The following is a 22,636-nucleotide window of genomic DNA, read 5'->3' as shown; positions in this document are numbered from 1 at the left end:
TTTGTCTCACTTGTCCATTTTCAAAGGAGATGCTATCTCAACCCAGATTCCTTTTGTGTAAACCTGATCTCATCTGCCCGGTTTGGAAAAGAAAGAGTTACAGCCTGGATGGCTTATTTTCCTTCCCACCTACTACCTGAACCACAGGTGCTCAGCCGGGAGGCTGTTTAGTTATATAGCAAAGGACAACCAAGGACAACAATAAGAGGGAAAGACATTGTTTTCCCCTGAGGTTCCTAATACAAAAGCCCAAGTTGCTTCCAGGATTTTGTTATGTAGAACGGCAGAACAAACCAGGGAAGCATCACCATGAGGTCTTTCCCATCCAGGCGCCTCTCTGTTATATACAGCATACCTACTCCTTGTGACTCACATTTTCTCTCTGGACTGGTAAGAAATTGCAATTCAGTTTCCTAACACGCTTGTAAGTTGCTCATGAATAATGCAGTGATTAATTCGCTTGTCAGCTGAGCAAAGGCAGAATCATTTCCCCCAATTTGCTTGCCGATTTCTTCCTTCTTTCTTGAACAGGGTCTGCCTTTTCACCACAGCCAGGCTTCACAAGAAGATATTGCGAGTCAAAAGCATTCTTTTGGCCAAAAAGTGCATTTTCATTTCTGGAAAAGATGTATTTTACAAATGTTACCTGTGATTTCTTTGACGGTCACTGTGATTCTGCTGGTGCTGTACTATACGTTATGTAAGTGTCACTATTTCAAGCTTTTAATTTCTATAAGCATTGCTTTTCAAGCAGGTTAATGTTAAAACTATTTTTAATGGGTTTTTATTTAGTTCCACGATGTCAATGATGTATCGTGTTTATGACAAATGTTCATAACCAACTAGTTTTGGCACACTATGAGAATCTTGTGTTTTTGGTGTTTTTGTCCTAAACTCATTAGATAGTACGGTAGTTCCAATCCAACAAAAAAGAGCCTATGTGCTGAAATAACTATTCTTCTTATTATTATTTGTACCCCATCTGGGGATTGCCCCAGCCACTCTGGGAGGCTTTCCTTTAACAGATCTGCTTTCCACTCTGTACTCAGGATCTATGGGTTGCAAATAATGCTAATCCTACACCATCTGCAAAGCCAAGTAATTTAAATGTTTTGCCCCTTGGGTATGAATTTAGATTGAACCTTTAAAAAAAAGTTAGAAAACATACAAATAAAAAGCAATAACATTTCAAAGTTAAACATTTGCAGTGTGTGTAAGAAAGTCCTACGTACACCGTTTCGATCACTTGAGAATATTATAAGCAGGCACTGACAAAAGTCAGAGTCATCTGATAGTTGAGTCTTCATTTGAATCCAGTGAAAGTGGATTTCCATTTGAATACTGAAGATCATCTGATGATATTTTTTGAATAAAACCTTGCAGTGGACTTTGATTTGATGTTGTGTATTAAAAGGAAGTGTCTTCCTATTACCGTAACATGGGAGTTAGTCTGATGCCTTTTTAAGCAACCTTCCCTCCCCTCCAAAGCAGGAATTAACCTGTTTTTGTTTTGCTAATATCTCCCCTCCCTTCTTTTCAGCTCCTGCATTCTCTTTCATCTACATTGGTGGAAGCCTAGAAATTCCTAACCTGACCTACACAAGTGACCTAATGCACCCCAAATCGCATACATTTATATTGCAGGCTGAAGCTGTCCAGAATTGTGTGAGTTTGCCTATAGAAAATATAAGGGACTACATTTTGGTTCAAATTTCATTCGATAGGTTTTGTACTCGGAATATGCTGCTGATGAAACTAGACCTGCTGAGGCACGGTTAAGGAACATGCGCCTATCTTTTTTGAGTTGCCTTAAAGGGAGGGTTGTGGTGGTACTTTTCACACCCACCCAAAAAGTGGTCAATTCATATTTTTGCTGTTGAACAAGCGTGCCACTTTGACGTTATGCTTCAGGAACTGAAATATCTTAAGCCTTCTAGAAAATAGAAAAACAAACACACTCTCTGGTTCCATTTCCTGTAAGCAGAGTTGTGTCTTCTTCTGCTTTACACAGTATATATTTCATATATATCCTCTGCCTACTCAGAAATAGGCCCCACTGAATTCAATACAACTTAGCCCCTAGTAAGTTTGTATACGATTGCTGCCTTAGTGCATTTCTTTGTGGAGATTTTCGGACAATTAGTTTATATTTAAAGCAACCCCCTTTTCAATTTCCCTCTTCCATCACAACAATACTTGCTTTCTTGCACTTCGCTCCCAAGTTTACTCTATTTGTGAGATCAATACACTTTTCTAGCTCCGTGCTAACAGAAGGCTTGAAAATACAAAGCATCTCTCTGTTAGCTTGCATTTCCCAACTGAATTCACCCGGTACCTCAAAGCTGCTTTGTGCATGGGTTGCATGAGTGGCCCATGACCTGATTAGAAGCCAGAAATGACAGAGATCTTAAATAGTCTAAATCCATACTGATTTTTGTCATTCAGTAACTGCTATTTCATGAAGAATCAGTATCATGCTACCTTGTAAAAATGAATTGACCAGTGCTGGCTACCAACTTACTTGTCCTAGACATAAAACAATGTCAAGAAAATGTTTTTGTTACTTGGGACACTTTAAAAAACTGTATATTTTACAGACTTGTTCTTTATATTTAGTTTTCTAATCGTTTAACTCTCAGTTTCCAGAATTGTATGGATCATCTGCCTTAGGGAATTATTACTTGACATCTGTTATTGCTGCTTTTAGGTAAGTACCAGAATTTCAAACCCCCCCTTTCTGACTGTAGGCATTTGATGTCTTCTCTATTCATGTTCTCAAGAATCAGAAGATAATAAAGTTAAGTGGAGGATCTCATTAGGAATTTAGTCTTATTCCAGTTCAGATTAGACTTTGGCTGGAATTCTAAATAAACTTCCCATTCCATCTAAGATGAATCACGAGCCTTTTTTGAAATAGTCTAAGCAGGGGAAGTGAATGTGAAGGTCAGTGGATGGTTAGCGCTGGTCTAAGACAATTTGCTGCCCGAGTCAAAGAACATATACAAAAGCAATGAAACTTAGTTCATTGCAGCTCATTTATGCCATTGCTGCATAAATGTTACAGACGCTTCAGGTTACAGACTCCGCTAACCTGGAAGTAGTACCTTGGGTTAAGAACTTTGCCCCAGGATGAGAACAGAAATCACACGGCGGCGGCAGCGGGAGGCCCCATTAGCTAAAGTGGTACCTCAGGTTAAGAATGGTTTCGGGTTAAGAACGGACCTCCGGAACGAATTAAGTTTGTAACCAGAGGTACCACTGTATACCTTCTAAACACAATCAAAAGACATTTCCCACCTCAAAATGAATATTATGCCTCATGAGAGGAATGAGGCTGAGAGACGGTGACTTGGGCTGGGTAAACATTAGCAGCTTAAAATGAAGCTAGGTTGCTCTTTTTCTCTGTTTGGATCAAAGCTGTTTTTGTTTGTTTGTTTGTTTGTTTGAGGGGGGAGATGGATATCAGAGCGTAATATTTCAGAAGAAATGGCAGGATACCTAAGGATTGTGGCTAAATTGGTGTTTCTACCACTTCCCAAACCAATGGTGGGAGCACACTAGATGCAGAATAGACAGGAACGGGTCTGCAGCCATGTATAATGTCACATAAATCTTGTGCAACTGAGGTTAAATGTGAACCAAGGACTTCCCAGTTCACCAGCTCTTTGCAGATGTACATTGCCACATTGTTGGTGGCTGCATTTCACCCTTAGTTTATGGTGAAGTGCAGGATCTGAATAGTAAACAACCATCTTTACGTGAGCAGGAATCTCCCTAGGGAAAAAGAGGTCTTTGTGAGCACTGATTGATTGGTGCTTGTAGTTTGAATGTCTGACCCCATTTAACTCACAAACTTCTCCCTATGTGCTGCAAATCTGCCCTTATACCCTTGTGCACAGGCAGAAAGGAACAAGACATCCCTCTCCAAGCCAATGCTCTTCTTCAATCTTATTTTGTCATCTTCCTCCAGTGAAGGGAAGAGTGGCCTTCGAGCTTATTACTGGAGTACATTTTGGGCCCCACAAGATATGGTTCTTTCAATTCAAAATCTGTCTTCAACGAAGCAAAAGCAAATACTCAGTAAACGGGCACCTCCAACTGATAACAGCACGGCTGAAGTATATTCTTTGGAGGAGGATTTTGATGTTATTACCATGGAGCTCTTTGGTAACGTTATTTTTTAATATTCTTTAGAAGTTCCAATAATTCATAGGAATGCATATGCCACTAATTTTGAGGATTATTCATCATTTTTAGTTTCAGATTCTATGGACTATGATGTGACATTGAAAGCAGGTAAGAGCTATGTTTGTCCCCATTGTCCAATGGCACACCATTAGCAATCTTTCAAATGTTGCTCTAGCACAACTTTCTTTTGCATCATCAGTGCTTGCTCTTAAGTTGAACCTAAAGGATTCAGTGAGTAAGAGGAACATCTCCACTCAAGAGTCATGGAAATGAACAGGGTTGCTCAAGACCACCTTTGGACTCCTATGCAACTCATTTTCATTCCAAGGCTTCTTCTGCAGGAAAAAAAAGTATTGCACTCTGAGTCAATTGCAACCATTGTCTGTAAGGATGGATAGACCTATTCGTTTCAGCTCTCCACATTTCTGCAGCAATTTGCCACTTTCAAAAATCTTCACAAAATCTTGATGAAAATTCACCAGCCCTTTAGCATGACATGAATTTATCCTAATAAACACATTTTTGCATACAGTGTTAACTAATATACATATTTATGCAAGCAATTTCCCCTTACAAATTCTTTTTTGTATGTTATATTCACTAATACAGTAAAGATGTCCACTAATAAAGATGCTCTCCTAACAGATGCCAGAGAGAGAGAGAGAGAGAGAGAGAGAGAGAGAGAGAGAGAGAGAGAGAGAGAGAGAGAGAGAGAGAGAGTTCAGATGGAGAACTGGATTGCAAAATTTTGAAAAGTGAGAATGTTGAAGGATAGCTGTGTTTTGGTTCACCCTGCGGTTTGAGAAATGCAAATTATGTAGTTCCTTGTTAAAATGCAAACAAAATCAAATTTCTTCTGCATCCCTATTTTCAGCTTATAAATACGAATCCAGACTATTTAAGCATTTCCAAAGGGCCCTCTCCTAATCTTCTAAATCTGGGGCTGTAACCCATTCAAGGTTTCTCAGTAGATAGTGTTATAGCACTGGCAAACTAAAGTCTGTGTATGGATCCCTATGTTGCCAAAATAGCACCATACATGCATAAGAGGGAGGGATAATAATAATACAACAGGCGGAGGAGGGACATAAGGAGAACAAAACCCCAAAGAGCCCAATGAGTACTGAGCTGATTGACAGTTATGTGTACTTGTGACTGAAAACTGAGGAGAGGGGGAAATGGAATGGACTATGTTAGAAGAGGACATGGAGAGCTGGCTGGAGAGCTCCACACTGCAGCATTTTTCTTACAGGCCCCACTTGTCAGTTGCATAATTGGCCAATTTAAATCAATGTTGCACTCTCAAAAGGTGAGGTATGTTGAGTTATTTGCTTCTTTTATAAAGGCTGTTTAAGAACTTGCTAGATAATTCAACATGTGGAAGACAGTGGTGGTGGTGGCAGCAGTAGATTATCAGGAGTGCACCTGCTGGCCAGCTCCTGAATGAGGGCAACAAGACCAGTACTGTTCCCTCCATCCATGTATTGCTACCTGCACAGATGTCATCTGAGTAGGAGCTCTGGGCCAGAAGCCTTGATCTCTGCTCCAGCCCTTCACCAAAGATAAGAACAAAAATCTCCCTCTCTCTTTGGAATTGCTGCTGTGCCTTGAAGCATGCTGCTCAAAGATTATGGCATGATAACAGCAGATCAGTTCTGAGCTGGTTTGTCCCTACAATATGACTGTAATTAATGGGATGATATGTGAGAAGAACCGTAATTATTTAGTCCTGCTGGCTGGGCCACAATGTGGTCTTAACCTCTGGATAAAGTAAAAGGAAGACGACCAATATGCTGACATGGTTTATGGATCGGAGAAATTTTGAGCTGGCTTGGCTTAGTGGACTAACAGTTAAACTGTTGGCCTTGACATCTATAGACAAGTCAATCATGATTCCTCATCCGCACAATGGGTATGGTGAAGCTCATACTGAACTTAATGCCGGAAGAGTTATATACAGTGTAACCTCGGTTTATGAACACCTCGGTTTATGAATTTTCGGTTTATGAACGCCGCGGACCCATCTGGAACGGATTAATTCACTTTCCATTACTTTTAATGGGAAAGTTCGCTTCAGTTTATGAACGCTTCAGTTTATGAACAGACTTCCGGAACCAATTACACCCATGTTTCAGTTTATGAACGCTTCAGTTTAAGTACTTTGCGGACCCGTCTGGAACAGATTAATCCACTTTCCATTACTTTCAATGGAAAAGTTCACTTCAGTTTATGAACGGTTACTCCGCGGACCGTCTGGAACGGATTAATCCACTTTCCATTACTTTCAATGGGAAAGTTCGCTTCAGTTTATGAACGCTTCAGTTTATGAACAGACTTCCGGAACCAATTGTGTTCATAAACCGAGGTACCACTGTATTATACAAATGATGTTTATGGTATTTAGCTTAAGGCTACAGCTGTAGTCGGGAGTAAGCCCCATAAACCTTAGTAAGATTTCTGGACAATTGTGATTAAGATAGTGCTGTAAGAAAGAGGAATTGTCTCCAACTGTGTGCTCTACTAAAGCTGATGTGTTTCACCTGCTTTTTCCATTAGTTGATTCACTTAGAGCTGCTCTGCATTCAATTATCTAGTGAAAGGTGCTGGCTTAGTACACAGAAATTCAAGTCTTCTAGCCACTAATCAGGTGCCCAGTGTAGATCCTTTTTCATCTCCTTTGTGTCTCCGCCTTGTCCCAAAGGAGGACAACTTCATGGAGTGAGAGCATAGCACAGAGCTGTCTCATAACGTATTCAGTCCTTGTCTGATGGGATGGACAAGCCTGCCTTTTGTGGCATAGACATCTGGTCCCTGGGATCTGGGCTGACAGGGTCTGGATTCATTTCTTTGCTTTTCTGCTTTTCAGCCACTGATCTATTTTGGTTTTGTCTACCAGTGGCCTTTGACCTCTATGCAAAGCCTGGTAATAATAGGACCTTAACACTGATGAATCCTAAGAGATCTTTTTATCAGTGGAGGCTGCGAGTTCCATCGGACCATGTTGTGAGACTAGTGGTTGTTCCCTTGCATGGCGAGACTCCCGGGAGCTGTGCATCTCACAGGCTATCCGCGTATGACTTCCTTCTCCCTCTGCAAAACAAGATCATTACAAGGTAAGAGCATTTACAAAGTTTGCTCCATGATGTATTGAGGTTGAGGGTACGTTTTATCATATGTGGTGGACTTGTAAAAGGGTAAAATAGTATTGGGAAATGATATATAATGAATTGAAAAAAATGTTTAAAAGTACCTTTCAAAAAAAGAGAGTCCTTTTTGTTGGAGATAATTCAGAGGGGAATTCCCAGGTGTCAAAAAGGATTATTTATGTATGCTACTACTGCGGCCCATGTTTTGCTAGCCCAAAACTGGAAAATGAGTGAGGTCCCAACCAAAGAAGAATGCCAATTTAAACTGATGGAATACACACAACTTGCAGTTTTAACATATAGAATAAGAGAACAAGAAGAATGTTTAAAGAAGATTGGAAAATGTTTACTGAATACATGGGTGAAAACTGTGTTCATTTAAAAATGCTGGTAGCATTAAGATAAATCCAACAGTGTGAATACGTTTTTATGCATGTAGCAATGGATTACGGAATGGTTTAGTCTATGTAAAATATGCAGGGATGTACAGTATGTGAAATGAACCATGGAAAGAGAAGAAGGGAAGCCATTGGTTTAAGGTTGTTTAAATGAATATTTTGAAATGTAAATTATTAAAGTTAATAAGAATTATATATAAAAAATTAAAATAAAAAGTTTGCTCTATAGACACAAAGCAGTGCGCTCTCTCTCTCTTGTTACATGGGATAGAGCACCCTGTGCCCCAAGGCCCCTTGGGTGGTACGTGTAGCAGTGGTAGAGGCTTTCTGCTCTCCGAATCAGCTTTGTAATCTGCCTGGATGTATTTCAGATGGTGTGGGTCGTCTGGGGCCTGGACTTCCCCAGTTATACGTTTAACTTCATCGAGTAATGTCATGCTGGTCACATTCTCATTGGACCGAAGAAAAGAGAGCAATATATTGAATGCATATTTTCAAGCGGTTCCTAAAATTGGTATGTAGTTGCCAGATGCCAAGCATTGGTTTGTGAATTACTTTTGATGGCTCACATGTAGTTGTGATATATTTGAAATATTTATGTGGATTTGAAATGGGGAATAATGACTCGTGATTCAAGTGACTTGGGACAGTGGCTCTGTCAAGTTCACAATGGCATTGAGAAGAGCGAGCCAAGTGATGAAAGATGCTTTGGTGGGGATACTAATTCTGTCACCCTTCTAATTACAAAGGTATACAAATCTGTGCAAATTTTCCTCAAAGCGGATGGTGGCGAACTGAGCTGCCTCCACATATCATCACTATGAAAGCATATTCTCCGAGCAGCAAAACAACCAGCTTCTGAAAATCAGTGAAGCAGGTTCCAAATGCCATTTGTTGTATGATGCGTAGGGGAAAATAATTGAATCACTGTACTTTGTATGTGTTTTCCCTTGCACAATGAGAAAGGAAGAACCCCTTTGGCCTAGCAGAGTGGAGAGAGCTATTTCTATGCAGTTCTTTCTTTCCTGAGGGCAAAGCCAGATGTTCTATAAGCTCCACAACTGTGCACTAAATGCAGTTTTTTAAAAAATCAGATCGCCCACGCAGCACACCTGATCTATATTTTGACAATAATGTGTGTGTGAATTTAATCCTACCCGCCTATAATAATTCTTTTTTGCTCTACCACCTCATAACAGCTACTTGCATAGGGGAAAAACCCTCCAATTCACTTCAAGCAGAGCTTTCCCCCCATGTTCCATAACAACAAGAGATGAGCAGTTCTTCAGAATAATAATGTTATGTTTTATTCTCTCCTTAGTGTGCGGCGGTCGATACATCTCTTGGAATGGGACTATAATTTCTCCATACTACCCAAGTTACTATCCACCGAATATTGACTGCCACTGGATTATTAGAGTATGTACTCTTAGAAGGAACATAGAATCATAGAGTTGGAAGAGACCACAAGGGCCATCCAGTCCAACCCCCTGCCAAGCAGGAAACACCATCAAAGCATTCTTGACATATGCCTGTCAAGCCTCTGCTTGACAGGGAACTTTTTAATGAAGATCTTTTAAAAACTTGATTCCCCCCCCCAAAAAAAAGCTCTTCTAAAACAAGGAGTCTAGGGAAAACAGAAGGAAGTAAGAATTTTAAATGACATGACAGATCTTACAGACATGTGATTATCATTTGTGTGGCGAGGAGAAATAGGCATTATATCAGCCTAACATGGATTTTGGATTGTTATAACATTGTGTCCTAATCTTCCTCGAAGAGACCAGGGTAGCATTCATGATCCTACTGCATTCCCTATTTCAGTCAATTCACATCTTGCACACATGTAACATTTGTGATCACAGCTTTACGCGCTTGGCAGCTGTCCAGCTGCAACTGGACAAATGAAACACATGCGAGGTGGAGATCTTAAAAGCTCTCAGACTTTCTTACCAGGCTCGGCTCAGAGAATGTCTCACACAGGTTCTGGAGGCCCTTGTGGGATCTCTCTGGGCCACCTGAGATATCACTACATTTTGCAAAGGCCTCCAGAACCCATGTAAGATTTCCCCAGAGCCTGGTAAGCAAGGCAAAGAGCTTAAAAATACCATATTGGCCTGAATATAAGCCTCACTTCGCCCCCAAATTCTGACCATGAAAAGTTAAAGTGTAGTTTATATTCGCAATCTTACGGTATGCAGCCAGGAGCGTGGCAAAGCGGCACCCGCCCCTTGTGTAGTCGGCCATCCTCTCCCCCAAGGCTGGGAAGGGAGAGAGCGAGGAAGGGAAAGGCCGGCAGCAATGCAGCGCAGCCCCCCCCCCCAGTATACAGCCAGGAGCAGTGAGGAATGGAGCAGCTTATATTCAGGTATTTTTTTCTCTCTCCCCCCCCCTCCAATTTTAAAGGTGCAGTTTATATTCGGGCCAATACGGTACTTTCCGCAGTGGGAAAATCGGGGCACATAAACACCTTGCAATCTCATGCTCATTCAAAGAAGGGGGTCTGTTTCCCTTATTATCCAGCCTATGCTCAGTTGTGGGGGGGGGGAGTTTAGTCCCAGGTATGTGTGTACTAGACCCCATTCTATAATCTAGGGTGGGGAACCTGTGGTCCCCTGGATGTTGGTAAACTTCAATTTCCATCAGTCCCAGCCAACTTGAGCCTTAGGAATGATGGGAACTGTAGTCCAACAATATCTGGATGGCCACACAAGTTTCCCATACCTTCTATGCTCACTCCCCTGGGTGTACCACTGAACTTGGTAGGACTTATATCTCAGTAGACCGGACAGGATCGCACTGTTCATGTGTTTAGGACCAATACACAGGTTGTTTTTAAGTATAAAAAGTATAATAAATGTTCTTCCCCATGCTTTTTCCTTTTAGGCACCGCTGCCTGGATATAGATTGCTGCTAAAAATTCTTGTAATACAAGTTCAGGAACCGTCCCCTGGATCCAATAGATGTGATAAAGACTGGTTGGAAATTGATGGAATCAGGTGAGTTACAACCTTTTCTGCTACTTTTCTGGAAACAACTATGTTGACATCCATAGGTGAAGAGTAGTTTATGGTTACAGATAATTTAAAAAGGAAAGGGTTGTAAGTAAAATTAGAATAATAAAATTTGAAAAACTGACCACATTTTGCCACATTGTAGGGTTGCCATATTTTGAAGAGCAAAAAAGAGGACAGTATGACGACTCTCATTTTAAATGTCCCTACTATATGTAGGCTATAGAAGCTGTGATATATTGCTGAGGGGGGTAGGAGAAGAGAAGACCACTCATTATGTCTATGTCACATCAAGCAAGTATAGGTGGATACATTTTGGCAAATTAAAAAAAATCTACCCGGACAGAAATTATACCTCTGAAAAAGAGGGTGTGTCTTGGAAAAGTAGGAAACATGGCACCCTACCACAATGGGACCAAATTTCAGCTGACTCTGAGTGGTTTAACAGCCACCCCCTCTTCCTTCTGAATAATGGAGCTCTGTGAAGGGAACAGGGGTCCCCTAACAACTCTCAGCACCCTTAACAAAGTACAGTTCCTAAAATACTTTGGGGAAAGCCATGACTGTTAAAAGTGGCATGATACTACTTTAAATGTTTAACATGGATGAGTTTTTAATCTGGACTGGAATTCTGATAGTGACAGCTGTAACACAATCTGAGTCATGAGAAGTTGTCAAAATGACAAGTTATGATGAATGCAATAAAAGAGAACCAGTCCTGTGCTGCCTGCGATGGAAGCTGAGAGACCATAGGATGCTGTGGACACCCCTTTCCACAGAAAGCTCCACTGCTATTACTCTTGCACTGTTAGTGAGCTGAAGGCAGTGGGAAGAAAATGGGAGGCCTTGGGCCCAAAGACCTTCTGGTTTCTCCATCACCTTCCCACTGCCTCGCCAAACCAAGCAAAGCAAAGAACTATGCCAGCCCTGGTGGTGGGGTACTTATTTTCCCTTCCCTTGACCCTACTTCTACACCCTACTTCTAGAATCTCTCCATCACTATCTTATGGTTGCTGCACTTGGTTGCAATCCTGTACTTATTGACCTAGGAGTCCCATTGAATTCCATGAGGCTTACGTCTGAGTAAGCACTGTAAATACACTCTTTGGTTAGTTCTATTATAGTGGTGTATTATATATCTGTAATTTTGTTGTGTTTTATTCTTATCAGATATTGTAAACCTATTGGGGAAGGCAGCAGGGTCAAGGAATATGGCTATTCAGTGGCCATCCATTTCCATTCAGATGAACTGGTCACACACAGGGGTTTTTATATTGAATTCAGAGCTTTCAGCCACACAGACCGTAAGTGGACACATATGCCCTTGGTATTAATAGCATTATCATGGTAATTTACTGATAGAGCATGAGCACATTTCTTCTAGCTTGTCCCAAATGTGCCTCCTTCACACCTATGTCTATCCCTATTATGAAGCAGGAGGAGTCAGCAGATTTGAGGCTACAATTAAAAGTTCAACAAATGTTTGATTTTTCGGTTTGCTAGAAAAATGCTTACCCCTAATGATGGGTATACATGTGGGTTGAAGTCTTGTGAATAAACAAATAGTCAAAGCCATCCAAAGTCATCTAGTGAGCTTCATGGCTGTGTGAGGATTTGAACCCTGGTCGCCCAGGTCCTACAGGTCCAATACTCTAACCGCTATACCACACTGGATCTCAATGGGTTGGTAAATCTGTGGGTGATGGAGGACTGTTTGGCTGCTATAGAAAGATACGGGCAGTGTGATGAGTGACTTAAAAAGTCATTTATCTCCAAAGACTGTTATGTTCCTTGTGCTGACTCATATCCTTCAGGGAAGGATTAATAATAAATGCTTGGCCAGCCATACTAATAAGTTCAGTGGAGTGCTCTGCAGTCACCAACAAAGGTGGCTGAACTAAGGAGCTCACCAGCATTCATAACCTTTCTGTGACTCCATGTCAGTGGTCATGCCACAAAACGTTGTTTAGCTGGTACATATTTTAGGTGCAGAGACAAAGGTGGGACCCTCTGTAGCTAAGATCCTTGTGTCTTCTGCTTGGGTTAAGAGATGGATGGTGTCAGAGAAGTCTCACTTGGAGATGCGGGATTCCTTCCTGCATCTATCAATGTGTATGTCCTGTATCTAGTTGCAGCAGTGGAAATGGGATTCATTTAATCTGCCACCATCCCTGACCATTGGTGATGTTAGCTGGGCTTATGGGAACTGTAGTCCAACAATGGGCACCACACAATCCCTTGTCTCACATTCTGAGATACTGTAAGATCGCAGTTGCCTTGTTAGTGCTAAATGCTTCTGGTAGAGTGCTGCTATTGGCTGCAAAATTAGCCAGAACTTCTAGCCTCTGCTGAGTCTGTAGGAGCATGGTGGGAAGAGATGGGGTAAGTCTAAGGGTTATGTCCATTACCATTTGACTTTGGTCCTCTGGTACAAGGTTATAGCTATTCTAATATGTTTTCCCTTGTCACCAAAGTGGGTTTGGGAGAAATCTTCTCCTACTCAGCAGTCATAATCCAATACAGAATTTTACTCTGTGACTCAGTGTCATCATGATTATCTATGGTAGTCTGATATTTTTCAATTCTTTCAGCTTGTCCTAGGCAATTTAAATGTTCCGACAAAACATGTGTCTCTTTAAACAGTAGATGTGATGGGTGGAAAGACTGCGCCGATGGAAGTGATGAGGTAAACTGTGGTGAGTTCATCATGAGCTAATTAGAATATTGTAATTATAGTTTAAAGCATTGGCTGGAAAGAAAACAGCTTGCAGGGTTGGTTGGTTTTAAACTATCAAACAGTTTATAAATGTCATGGCATAAATAAATAAAATCAGAGCTATTAAGCATATAGAGCTTGAATATCATTACAGGTAATCAGACCCCTTCAGTAAACCATTCATTTATTAAAAATACCTTTCATTTTGTTTAGTGTTTTAACAGCTCAGTCAAGAATTGAGATTTGTTTCATATAAAGAACTTTGAATAACAAAATAAGCAGTGGTGATGCTGAAGAAAGTAAATTTTCCTGGTCTACTGCATTAGAAGACCATGTTTTACTGGGACATATTCTCATTTCATATTGGTCTAATAGTACTTCCTAGTTTTTAGTCCAGGGTTTGGACTTGTTTCAGGTGGGACTAGGTCCCTCTAACTGAATTGTTAGGTTGTCAACAATTCCCAGGGTTCATTTAAAAGAAGTAATGGCAGTGGGTATGCGCTCTCTGGGGACATCTGCTGTTGAATGAAATGCCACAGTCTTGGTGATAAAATTCTTCCCTAGGCTGTAATCCCGTGAAGTCTAATTGTGGCAATGGGAAGTGTAAACACCATTCCAGGCCTTGCAAAGGAGATGGCAGCTGTGAAAGTGAGAGTGATGAGGAGGAAGACAATTGCGGTAAGAACAACATAAACAAATTTTAGACTTGAGATGGGAATTACGAACATGCCAGCAACGTAGGGCATTCTTGCATCATATTCTCATGTGTTATGTTGATATGCACCATACTCTTATTTACTGCAGGAGCAGTTGGCAGGGAGGGATGCCGCCACACATCTGGTCTATCATAGTGGTCTCACTAGTGTTTACCGGAGGAAAAGGGGTAGGAGCAAGGGAGGGGTGATGCTGGTAGCTCAGGCACACTAGCAGAGCTAATCCAGTGCTCTCACTGGTGCATCTCTGTAGGTGTTGACCTCTCTGCTGCTGCATCCCTCCCTCTCTCAGTAAGCACTAAGAATGCCACTGATGGGATGCCAGGTATAGTGTATTGCCCCTTCCTGACAGCTCTTTCTGATTTATCTTATGCTTGCTTAATGCAATATGTCTAAAACATACATTACTATGTTTCTCATCTGTCACTATATTCTTTCAGCCTATAGAAGTTGTTCACAGCATGCATATAAATGTCTAAATGGAAAGTGTCCAATAAAGCAAAGCCCAGAATGTGATGGAATAAGAGATTGTGCAGATGGATCTGATGAAATGAATTGTGGTAAGTCAATGACGAGTGAACAACAAAGTGAGCTGAAATGCGTCTGTGTATTTCAGCAACTAGATCAGGACTGTGTACACACTAAAGTGCACATGGAGCTCCTAGGTACCCAATATCTAGGAATATGGTACTTTTTCATCATTGACACAGCTGCTATATTATCTCTTTGCTCCATGCTCTGTCCTGATGGCCCAGGCCTACATGGGAGCTCAAAATCTGTCCAGTACAGTAAGGAGAAGAGGTTCTCATATAGTAATTCCTAAGGGTTGTAGTTTAGTGGGATTGAGAAGAAGAAAGGGTGTCATTACTATGTCTTACTCCAGTTGCTATCAATCTCTTCTACAGGCCGAAAGCTTTACCACAACTTGTGTCCTGGTACTTCCCCACTTCTCCTCCCTGAGTCTCTAGCCATTGTACTGAGGTTCTCATCATACATAAAGGCCTTCCAACAGATATAGCCAACATAGTGCCTTCCAAATGTTCTTGGACTACATTTCCCATCAGCCCCAGCTAGCATAGTCAAATAACTTTATTTCAAATCAATTGAACAGGAAAACTTTATCTGAAATAAAAAACCAGTGCCTTGCTCCAATGATACATTGAAGGCACAGGAGAAATCCCCACATTGATGGGGAAAAGGAGCTCTACGAGTTGTCATAACATTTCTTGTCATTTAATTGGAAGGAGTAGCTCTATGTGTTCAAAGGGATGTGTTGACATGTCTGTTTTCTCTGCTGAAGTAAGAATTGGCAAAGTGTGAGAGCTTTGTGTCCACTGCAAGACACACATGGCTCTGAATTAGGGTTTATCCTTAAAGACCTACACTGGCTCCAAGTACATTTCCGAGCACAATTCAAAGTGTTGGTACTGACCTTTAAAGCCCTAAATGGCCTTGTCCCAGTATACCTGAAGGAGCATCTCCACCCCCATCATTCAGCCCAGACACTGAGGTCCAGTGCTGAGGGCCTTTTGGTGGTTCCCTCACTGCAAGAAGTGAGGTTACAGGGAACCAGGCAGAGGGCCTTCTCAGTAGTGGCGCCTGCCCTGTGGAATGCCCTCCCATCAGATGTCAATGAAATGAACAACTATCTGACTTTTAGAAGACATCAGAAGGCAGCCCTGTTTAGGGAAGTTTTTAATGACTGATGTTTTATTGTGTTTTTAATATTCTGTTTGGAGTTGCCCAGAGGGGCTAGGGACACCCAGCCAGATGGGCAAGGTATAAAGAAAAAATTAAAATTAAAATTTATAGGGCTAGTTCCTCAACAAGGAGTGGATAACCTCTGCCTCTCATCTTCCATTCTGTTCAATTCATTACATCCTAGTTCTGCCGCCCTGTGGCACCCCCTAGGCTCCGGGCGTAGTGTGACAAAATCAGTCATGCTGCCCTAAATCCACCTCTGCCCATCATCCTTGCCCATTGACCATGCTGGCTGGAACTGATAGGAGTAAGAAGTCAACATCTGGAAGGCTCGAGGAACCTAACCCTGTCATAAACCCTTTACATGAAAGATACATGTCCCAGGATCTTTAGTAGGCCTTTTTTCATGTAAGTGCAATTGCATTTCTACAGTCCAAATCTAAGCAGATTTACTTCAAAGAAAATCTATTTAAACTAAATGGGACTTGCGCCCTAGAAAGTCTGTTCAGGATTGCACTGCATGACTGGTAGAGTGTTTTGTTTTTACATACATAACCTCCATATGTATTTCGTGTTTTGTTTTGTTTTTAGCATGTGGAAGAAGTCAGGTAAAAAGGCCCAGGATTGTAGGCGGTGAAGATGCAAAGTATGGAAAGTGGCCTTGGCAAGCCAGCTTGCAGCTAAAAACATATGGCCATATATGTGGTGCATCTATTATTTCAAATAGTTGGCTGGTATCTGCTGCCCATTGCTTTCAGGACTCTGATTCTATAAGGTACGCATTATATAATGTGAAGCATTCATTACTGATAAGTAATCACTAGGGGTGTACAGTAACCACAAGATTTGCCTTCCATGTCTGTAGCACTTGGAGGCAGCCCAGTCTGTTTCAGATCCTCTCAGTGTTGTTCTGATTAGAATCATTATTTCCAGATTTAGTTTTTGCAATGTGCTCTAAGTGGGGCTACCCTTGAAGAGGGTTTGAAAATGGTGACCTGGTGCAGAATGCAGTAGCACAGTTGCTGGTGGTTGTTCATGGCTCGACACCATACCACTTAACCAGGCATCTCCAAACTTCGCCCCTCCAGATGTTTTGGACTACAATTCCCATCATCCCTGACCACTGGTCCTGTTAGCTAGGGATCATGGGAGTTGTAGGCCAAAACATCTGGAGGGCTGCAGTTTGGGGACGCCTGCACTTAGCCATTCTAATTTAAGGAGGAATTACAGAAACCACCCCGGCTTCTTATTGGATCCTGGAATGTGCCCCCTTTTGGCAAGGTGTTTTGGCGCTTGTCAGCTGGCTCTTGCAAAAGCTTGGGACCAACAAACCCCCAAGCATTATAATTTGGATCACCTGGATGTTGGAGGCTATGCAACACCCATTTCATCAGTCTTGAAAGTGCCAATGCAGTATGGAGCCCAATTAAAGGTGGCAACACCGACATATACACAACTTGGGTCCCAAATATTTGAATGAGTGGCTTTTCTTGCACCAAGCTGCCTGGGTATTAAAATCAACAGGAGAGGCCATGTTGACAGTATCGCTGCCTTCCCTGGACTGAGAGATGAAGATACATAAGAGGGCCTTTTCTGTGGTGACCTAGGTTGTGGAATGACCCCCTCCCCAAAGGTGTATTTTGTGATAGCTTGAGGGTTTTTAAAAAAATGATTGATCAAGGTCTAGGCCTTGGGCTGAATGGAATCTTCCTTCCTGCTCAATTGTTGAACTGTGGTCCACTTTGGTTATTTTCTTAGTTTTGTTGTTTTATTTTATGATTTTATTAGAACTTGTATTTGGTTTGATTATGTGGAGTTTGGGGGGGGCATTGTGTGTGTTTGTTGTTTGTTTGTTTGTTAGTAACCTGCCTTTTGAACAATTTGGTGAAGGCTGAGCTATAAATACAAACAATAAAATGAATAAATTATGCAATTCCCATTCAAATGAATGAGACTCGTATAAGAAGAGCACATGGCAAACTGCACGCTTTGTTGTTTTTCAGATACTCTATAGCATCTGGCTGGACAGCATATATGGGTATAAAGGTCATTAACAGAAACCATGATAATCACGTAGCAATGAGATCGATCAAAAGGATTATTGTTCACCCACATTATGACCAATATATCTCAGACTATGACATTGCCCTGTTGGAAATGGAGTCACCAGTATTCTTCAATGAGCTGGTACAGCCCATATGTTTACCAAGCAGTCGTAGACTATTAATTTATGGAACTGTCTGCTATGTAACTGGCTGGGGAGCCGTAAAAGAAAATAGTATGTTCATTTCTGGATATGTTTCTTGCAAATGCCAAGCATCCTAATATATTGTACCTTTTTGTGGATTGTAAATGTGAGCCACTTTGGGATCCATTCTTGGCTAAAAAGTGAAGTGTAATGAATGTAATAAAATAAATAACATTAATAGAACTTAAGGTATACGGCCTAGCTCAATTGGATATCACTTGTGGCAATTCTAACTACATATCCTCAATGACAAATGATGGAACTCTTTAATTTCAGTTTATTCTTAGAGGATAGTAAATTTAAGAAGCCACTAGGAAGGTAATATGCTTAGATTTGGAAATGTTCAATTAGATTAACCTTTATTCAGTTTAATTCACCATGTGCTGTGCCAATCGTTTTTTATTCCGGGAACATATAGGCAAGGAAAAGTTAAAAGATCTAAGGCAGATCTTGATTATTATTTTTTCACCTATCACTTTGCAACCAGAACCATCATACTCACCCCATATAATGTTTTGTTGTTGTAGGTGAACTTGCAAAAACACTGCAAGAAGCGAAGGTGAAAATAATTGATCAGAGTGTTTGTAACAAGCTTTATGACGATCTGATTACTTCTCGGATGCTGTGTGCTGGGAACCTTAATGGTGGCATTGACGCATGTCAGGTAAAGTGGAAAATGATTGTGAAAAGTGACACTGATTTGTACACCAGTCCTTTCAAAATTATTTTTTTCAGGAATGTTTTCTTAGACAACTCTGGGTTGGATCCAGAGGCCCATTATCCAGAGGCATGTTATTCATGCTTTTATACTGTATTTTATGATGTTTTTATGTTGTATTAAGTGTTTTAAATTTGTTGTTAGCCGGCCTGAGCCCGGTTTCTGAACCAGGAAGGGCAGGGAATAAATAAAATTATTATTATTATTATTATTAGTTATGCAATGAAGCAAAAAGTGAGGCTTCTGTCCTATCCTACCTTTTAGGGTGACTCTGGAGGTCCGTTAGCCTGTTTAGGAAGAGGGAACAGATGGTACCTTACAGGCATTGTCAGCTGGGGTGAAGGATGTGGTCGGCGAAATCGCCCTGGCGTTTACACCAAGATCACAACCCTTTATGACTGGATCCGTCAATACACAAAATGACAGATGAGTTCTGGAGAAAGCCAAAAGTATGCACACATTCTTATTGATTAACCAAACAGGATTTATACTATGATAAAGGAGAAACATCACTGATAATTTTGTATGGACATATGGAATATATATAAAATTTAAGCAGACAAAAATCAATGAATGTTTCCCACTGCAAAGAGCAATATGAACACAACCACAAGGTTTATTTCACTGTCTTTGTTGATTTTCTTGGTGTTCCATCAACAGGTACATATGGGTAAATGGAGTAGCACATTTGATCAGTATCTGCCTGCAAGTATTTTGATGCATTTTCTGCTTTGCCTATACTTTGATCTTGCTTTTGATGATTTGCTGTTAAGAGCCATTCAGGCTTTCTTCTTCCTTGACAAAAAAAATTGTCCATTTCTGAGATGTATGAAAACCTTTGGAAGATACCAAATATACTGAAAATAAAGGATGCTTTAATTTTGGGGATGGGAGTTAGAGACTGATGAAGCTCCAATTTCCCTTCTCTGTCAGTTTCAAGAAGGTGGTTGTGTTGGTTGGCTGCAGCAAAAACATCAAAAGCTCTTACAACATTTTAAAGGCTAACAAGTATAAAGTTTCACAGACAATATCCCACTTCATCAGAGTTACAAGTCTATAGATACTAATTGTTGGAAGAAGAAGGGGATTATAAACAGTGAGGCCAAAGCTAAATGAAATGCAGTGATGAGTTATTTTAATAAGTTATCACTGTCTGTTCTTCCTATGTTTCATTTTCTTCTGATGTCACTGTGGGTATTACACCTGTAACCTAGGCTAACATACATAAGATACAGTGAAGAAGTGGGCTGTTACCCTACAAATGCTTATGCCATAGTAAAATGGTTGGTCTTCAAGGTGCCACAAGATTCTTCATTCTTTCAGAGTTCCTGTTTTATTTTGCTCTCCTCAGTGGACTTTTAAACTATTTATTCATCCACCCATCATCAACTCCTGGTAATATGAGTGTTAGCTTAGATAATGAATTGTATAGGACCTTTAGCTAACTGTGTAACAAGCTAAGCCAAAGAGAGTGTTCCATCAGATTGAATGAAAAGTCTGTTCATCATCCTTGTTTTGTCAAGTTCCTTATGTACAATCAAACTGTGTCCTTCCTGCTAGCATTAAGAGCCACTTTCATTTCACTGAGACTATTCACATTACACCTTGTATTTAAGCTCCCTGTTTTTAATTTTGTTTGTAAAGCACAGCTTCTGGCCTGGCAAATGTAATCTAAATCACCAGTAGCTCTTAGAATGCCAGTGATATGTTCCATGATTTGAAGGCATAGGAGGCGGCAACCTTGCTGAAGATAAGCAGGTCTGCATGTGGTCAGTTCCTGGAGAGGAAATGATCTAGGAGCCTTATACACAAAAACAAGGGAGATTGAGAAGCAAAGCAAGGGAAAATAAAAGCAAAAGGACTTCACCAGAGGACTATGGCTGTAAATGTTTATTTATAACCTGCCTTTCTTTCACCACAGAATGCAAAGCAATGTACACACACTAAAGAACATAAGAGCCTTGCTGGAGTAGGACAAAGGCCCATCTAGGCCAGCATCTGGTTCTCACAGTGGCCAAGTGGAGGACTGCGGGAAGCCTTGAAGCAGGATCTGAGTACAAGAGAACTCTCCTGCCTGGTGGTTTCCAGCAACTCATATTTAAAATTATACTGTGTCTATGGTGGAGGCAGAGAATAGCCACCATGGCTAGTAGTCCCATCCTTTCCTTTAATGGTGGGTAGTTCTTCAGGTTGTGTGTGCTTTGAATGATACTGAATATGCCAAGAGGCAACTGCCCACTCTTATACCTCAGTAACTTTGTGAACAGGGGTGGGTTTAAGACACGGAGTCTAGGGAGCACCGTAACTATGTTGGAGAGTAGAAGGTGAGAGGTGGGGTGGAGCAAATTTTGGCATTGCACAGGGAGCCGCTGAAATTTGAGACCCCCCAAGGTCTGCCACTGTTGGAAGACTACAGAAAGAGAAGATTGCCTCTTCTTTTGGATTTCAGACATAGAGGAACTTGTGGGATGTTGACATGGGCAGACATTCCTTAAAAAGGAGCATATTGCTGTGAATGGAATAGTGAAAGAAGAATACAGTGTATCAGATCAGTGACCAAACATATCTAAGATTATGACTCATGGTATCCTCCCAAATAAACATAAAGGATACCATGGACAAATTTGCATCAAGAGAAACCAAGATGTAATGTTCAGTTGATAGTGATGATTCAGAAGAAATTATATGACACCTTTCATTTCAAGAAGATATTCCCATGGCATTTACAAACAGCAAAATAATGAGTATAAATACAGCTAGTCAAGATTAAAAAACATAATAAAACAGCTTCATCAAAACATCCATTAATTAAAAAGTGCAGCAAACAAGCCACTTAAAACAGTGTAACAGTTACACTAGTTAAAAGAACAACCAAAAGAGGAGGTTTTATTTTGGAGATCAGGGGAATATTTGCTTAAGCAGGTGTGACTTTGAGAGTCAGTGGACTGGTAATATTTCAGCAGGAAGAGAAATCCACAACACTGTGGATTTCACTGTGTGAAAAAGCCCACTACCATGTTACCATAAGCCAAAAATCATTAGGTCATGCAAATATAATCGGGTTTCATTTGTTGATCTAAATGTCATTGCTGGTCTTTTGGGTAACCCTGTTGCAAAGTGGCTTTAGATACAAGTAACAGGATTTTTAAAGTGGTTTGGTTTTAATAGGCAGCCAATAGAGATCCTTCAGCAATGGTGTGTGGCATGCACTCAGTTAAAAAGCACCACCCAGGGGGCATTAATCTGCACCAGCCACAGTCTGCCCCAGGCTAAAGGGAAGCCCCACATAGAACACATTGCAACAGACTAAACATAAGGACACCAAGACATGTGCCACAGTGACTACATTATTCCTGACTGGGAAATGACACAGTTGACACACCAGCTGAAGATGGGGGTAGGTGCTCTTCACCATGGTGGCCACTGGAACCCCCATGGACAGCTGTGATTTCAAAAGCACCTCTAAACAGTTGGACAGTCAATGTTTCCAAATGAATGCATGCCCTACCTATCTTCCAAGGTTGGTGTTGGAAAAAACAGCTTTTCAGTTGGTGATGGGGCTACTGAAAGTGAAACAGTCTGATTTTTTTTTTTTAGATGGAAGTAACTTTAGGGAATTCAAAGGGCTTATACAATAAGTATGGCTAATCTGTGCTCTTCCATATAATGTTGGACTCACATAAGTTCTAGCTTTCGGCAGGTCAAGGGTTACCTGACCTTGTTAGTATCTGCCGAAGTATCTGCTTGTTCCTCTAACTTGTTAAAATAAAATAAAATAAAATAACCAACATCAA

The 22,636-nt window shown here is 40.9% G+C and overlaps 1 protein-coding gene across 1 annotated transcript; it reads left to right on the top strand.

Annotated features, from left to right (window-relative positions):
• Positions 1-639: 639 nt before the first annotated feature.
• Positions 640-19,279, top strand: LOC118085157 (suppressor of tumorigenicity 14 protein-like). Its single transcript, XM_060273996.1, has 16 exons — positions 640-700; positions 1,541-1,665; positions 3,900-4,167; positions 4,258-4,296; positions 7,055-7,301; positions 8,104-8,246; positions 9,054-9,151; positions 10,619-10,731; positions 11,917-12,050; positions 13,338-13,442; positions 14,027-14,140; positions 14,616-14,735; positions 16,468-16,651; positions 17,880-18,154; positions 18,652-18,788; positions 19,107-19,279. Exons 1-16 carry the CDS (start codon positions 640-642, stop codon positions 19,263-19,265), a joined length of 2,322 nt encoding a protein of 773 aa, XP_060129979.1. The 3' UTR covers positions 19,266-19,279.
• Positions 19,280-22,636: the final 3,357 nt, after the last annotated feature.

This window comes from Zootoca vivipara, chromosome 4 (assembly GCF_963506605.1).
Source record: "Zootoca vivipara chromosome 4, rZooViv1.1, whole genome shotgun sequence".
NCBI lineage: Eukaryota > Metazoa > Chordata > Lepidosauria > Squamata > Lacertidae > Zootoca > Zootoca vivipara.
The sequence above is the reverse complement of the archived record's forward strand: the minus strand, read 5'-3'. Positions and strand labels throughout refer to the sequence as shown.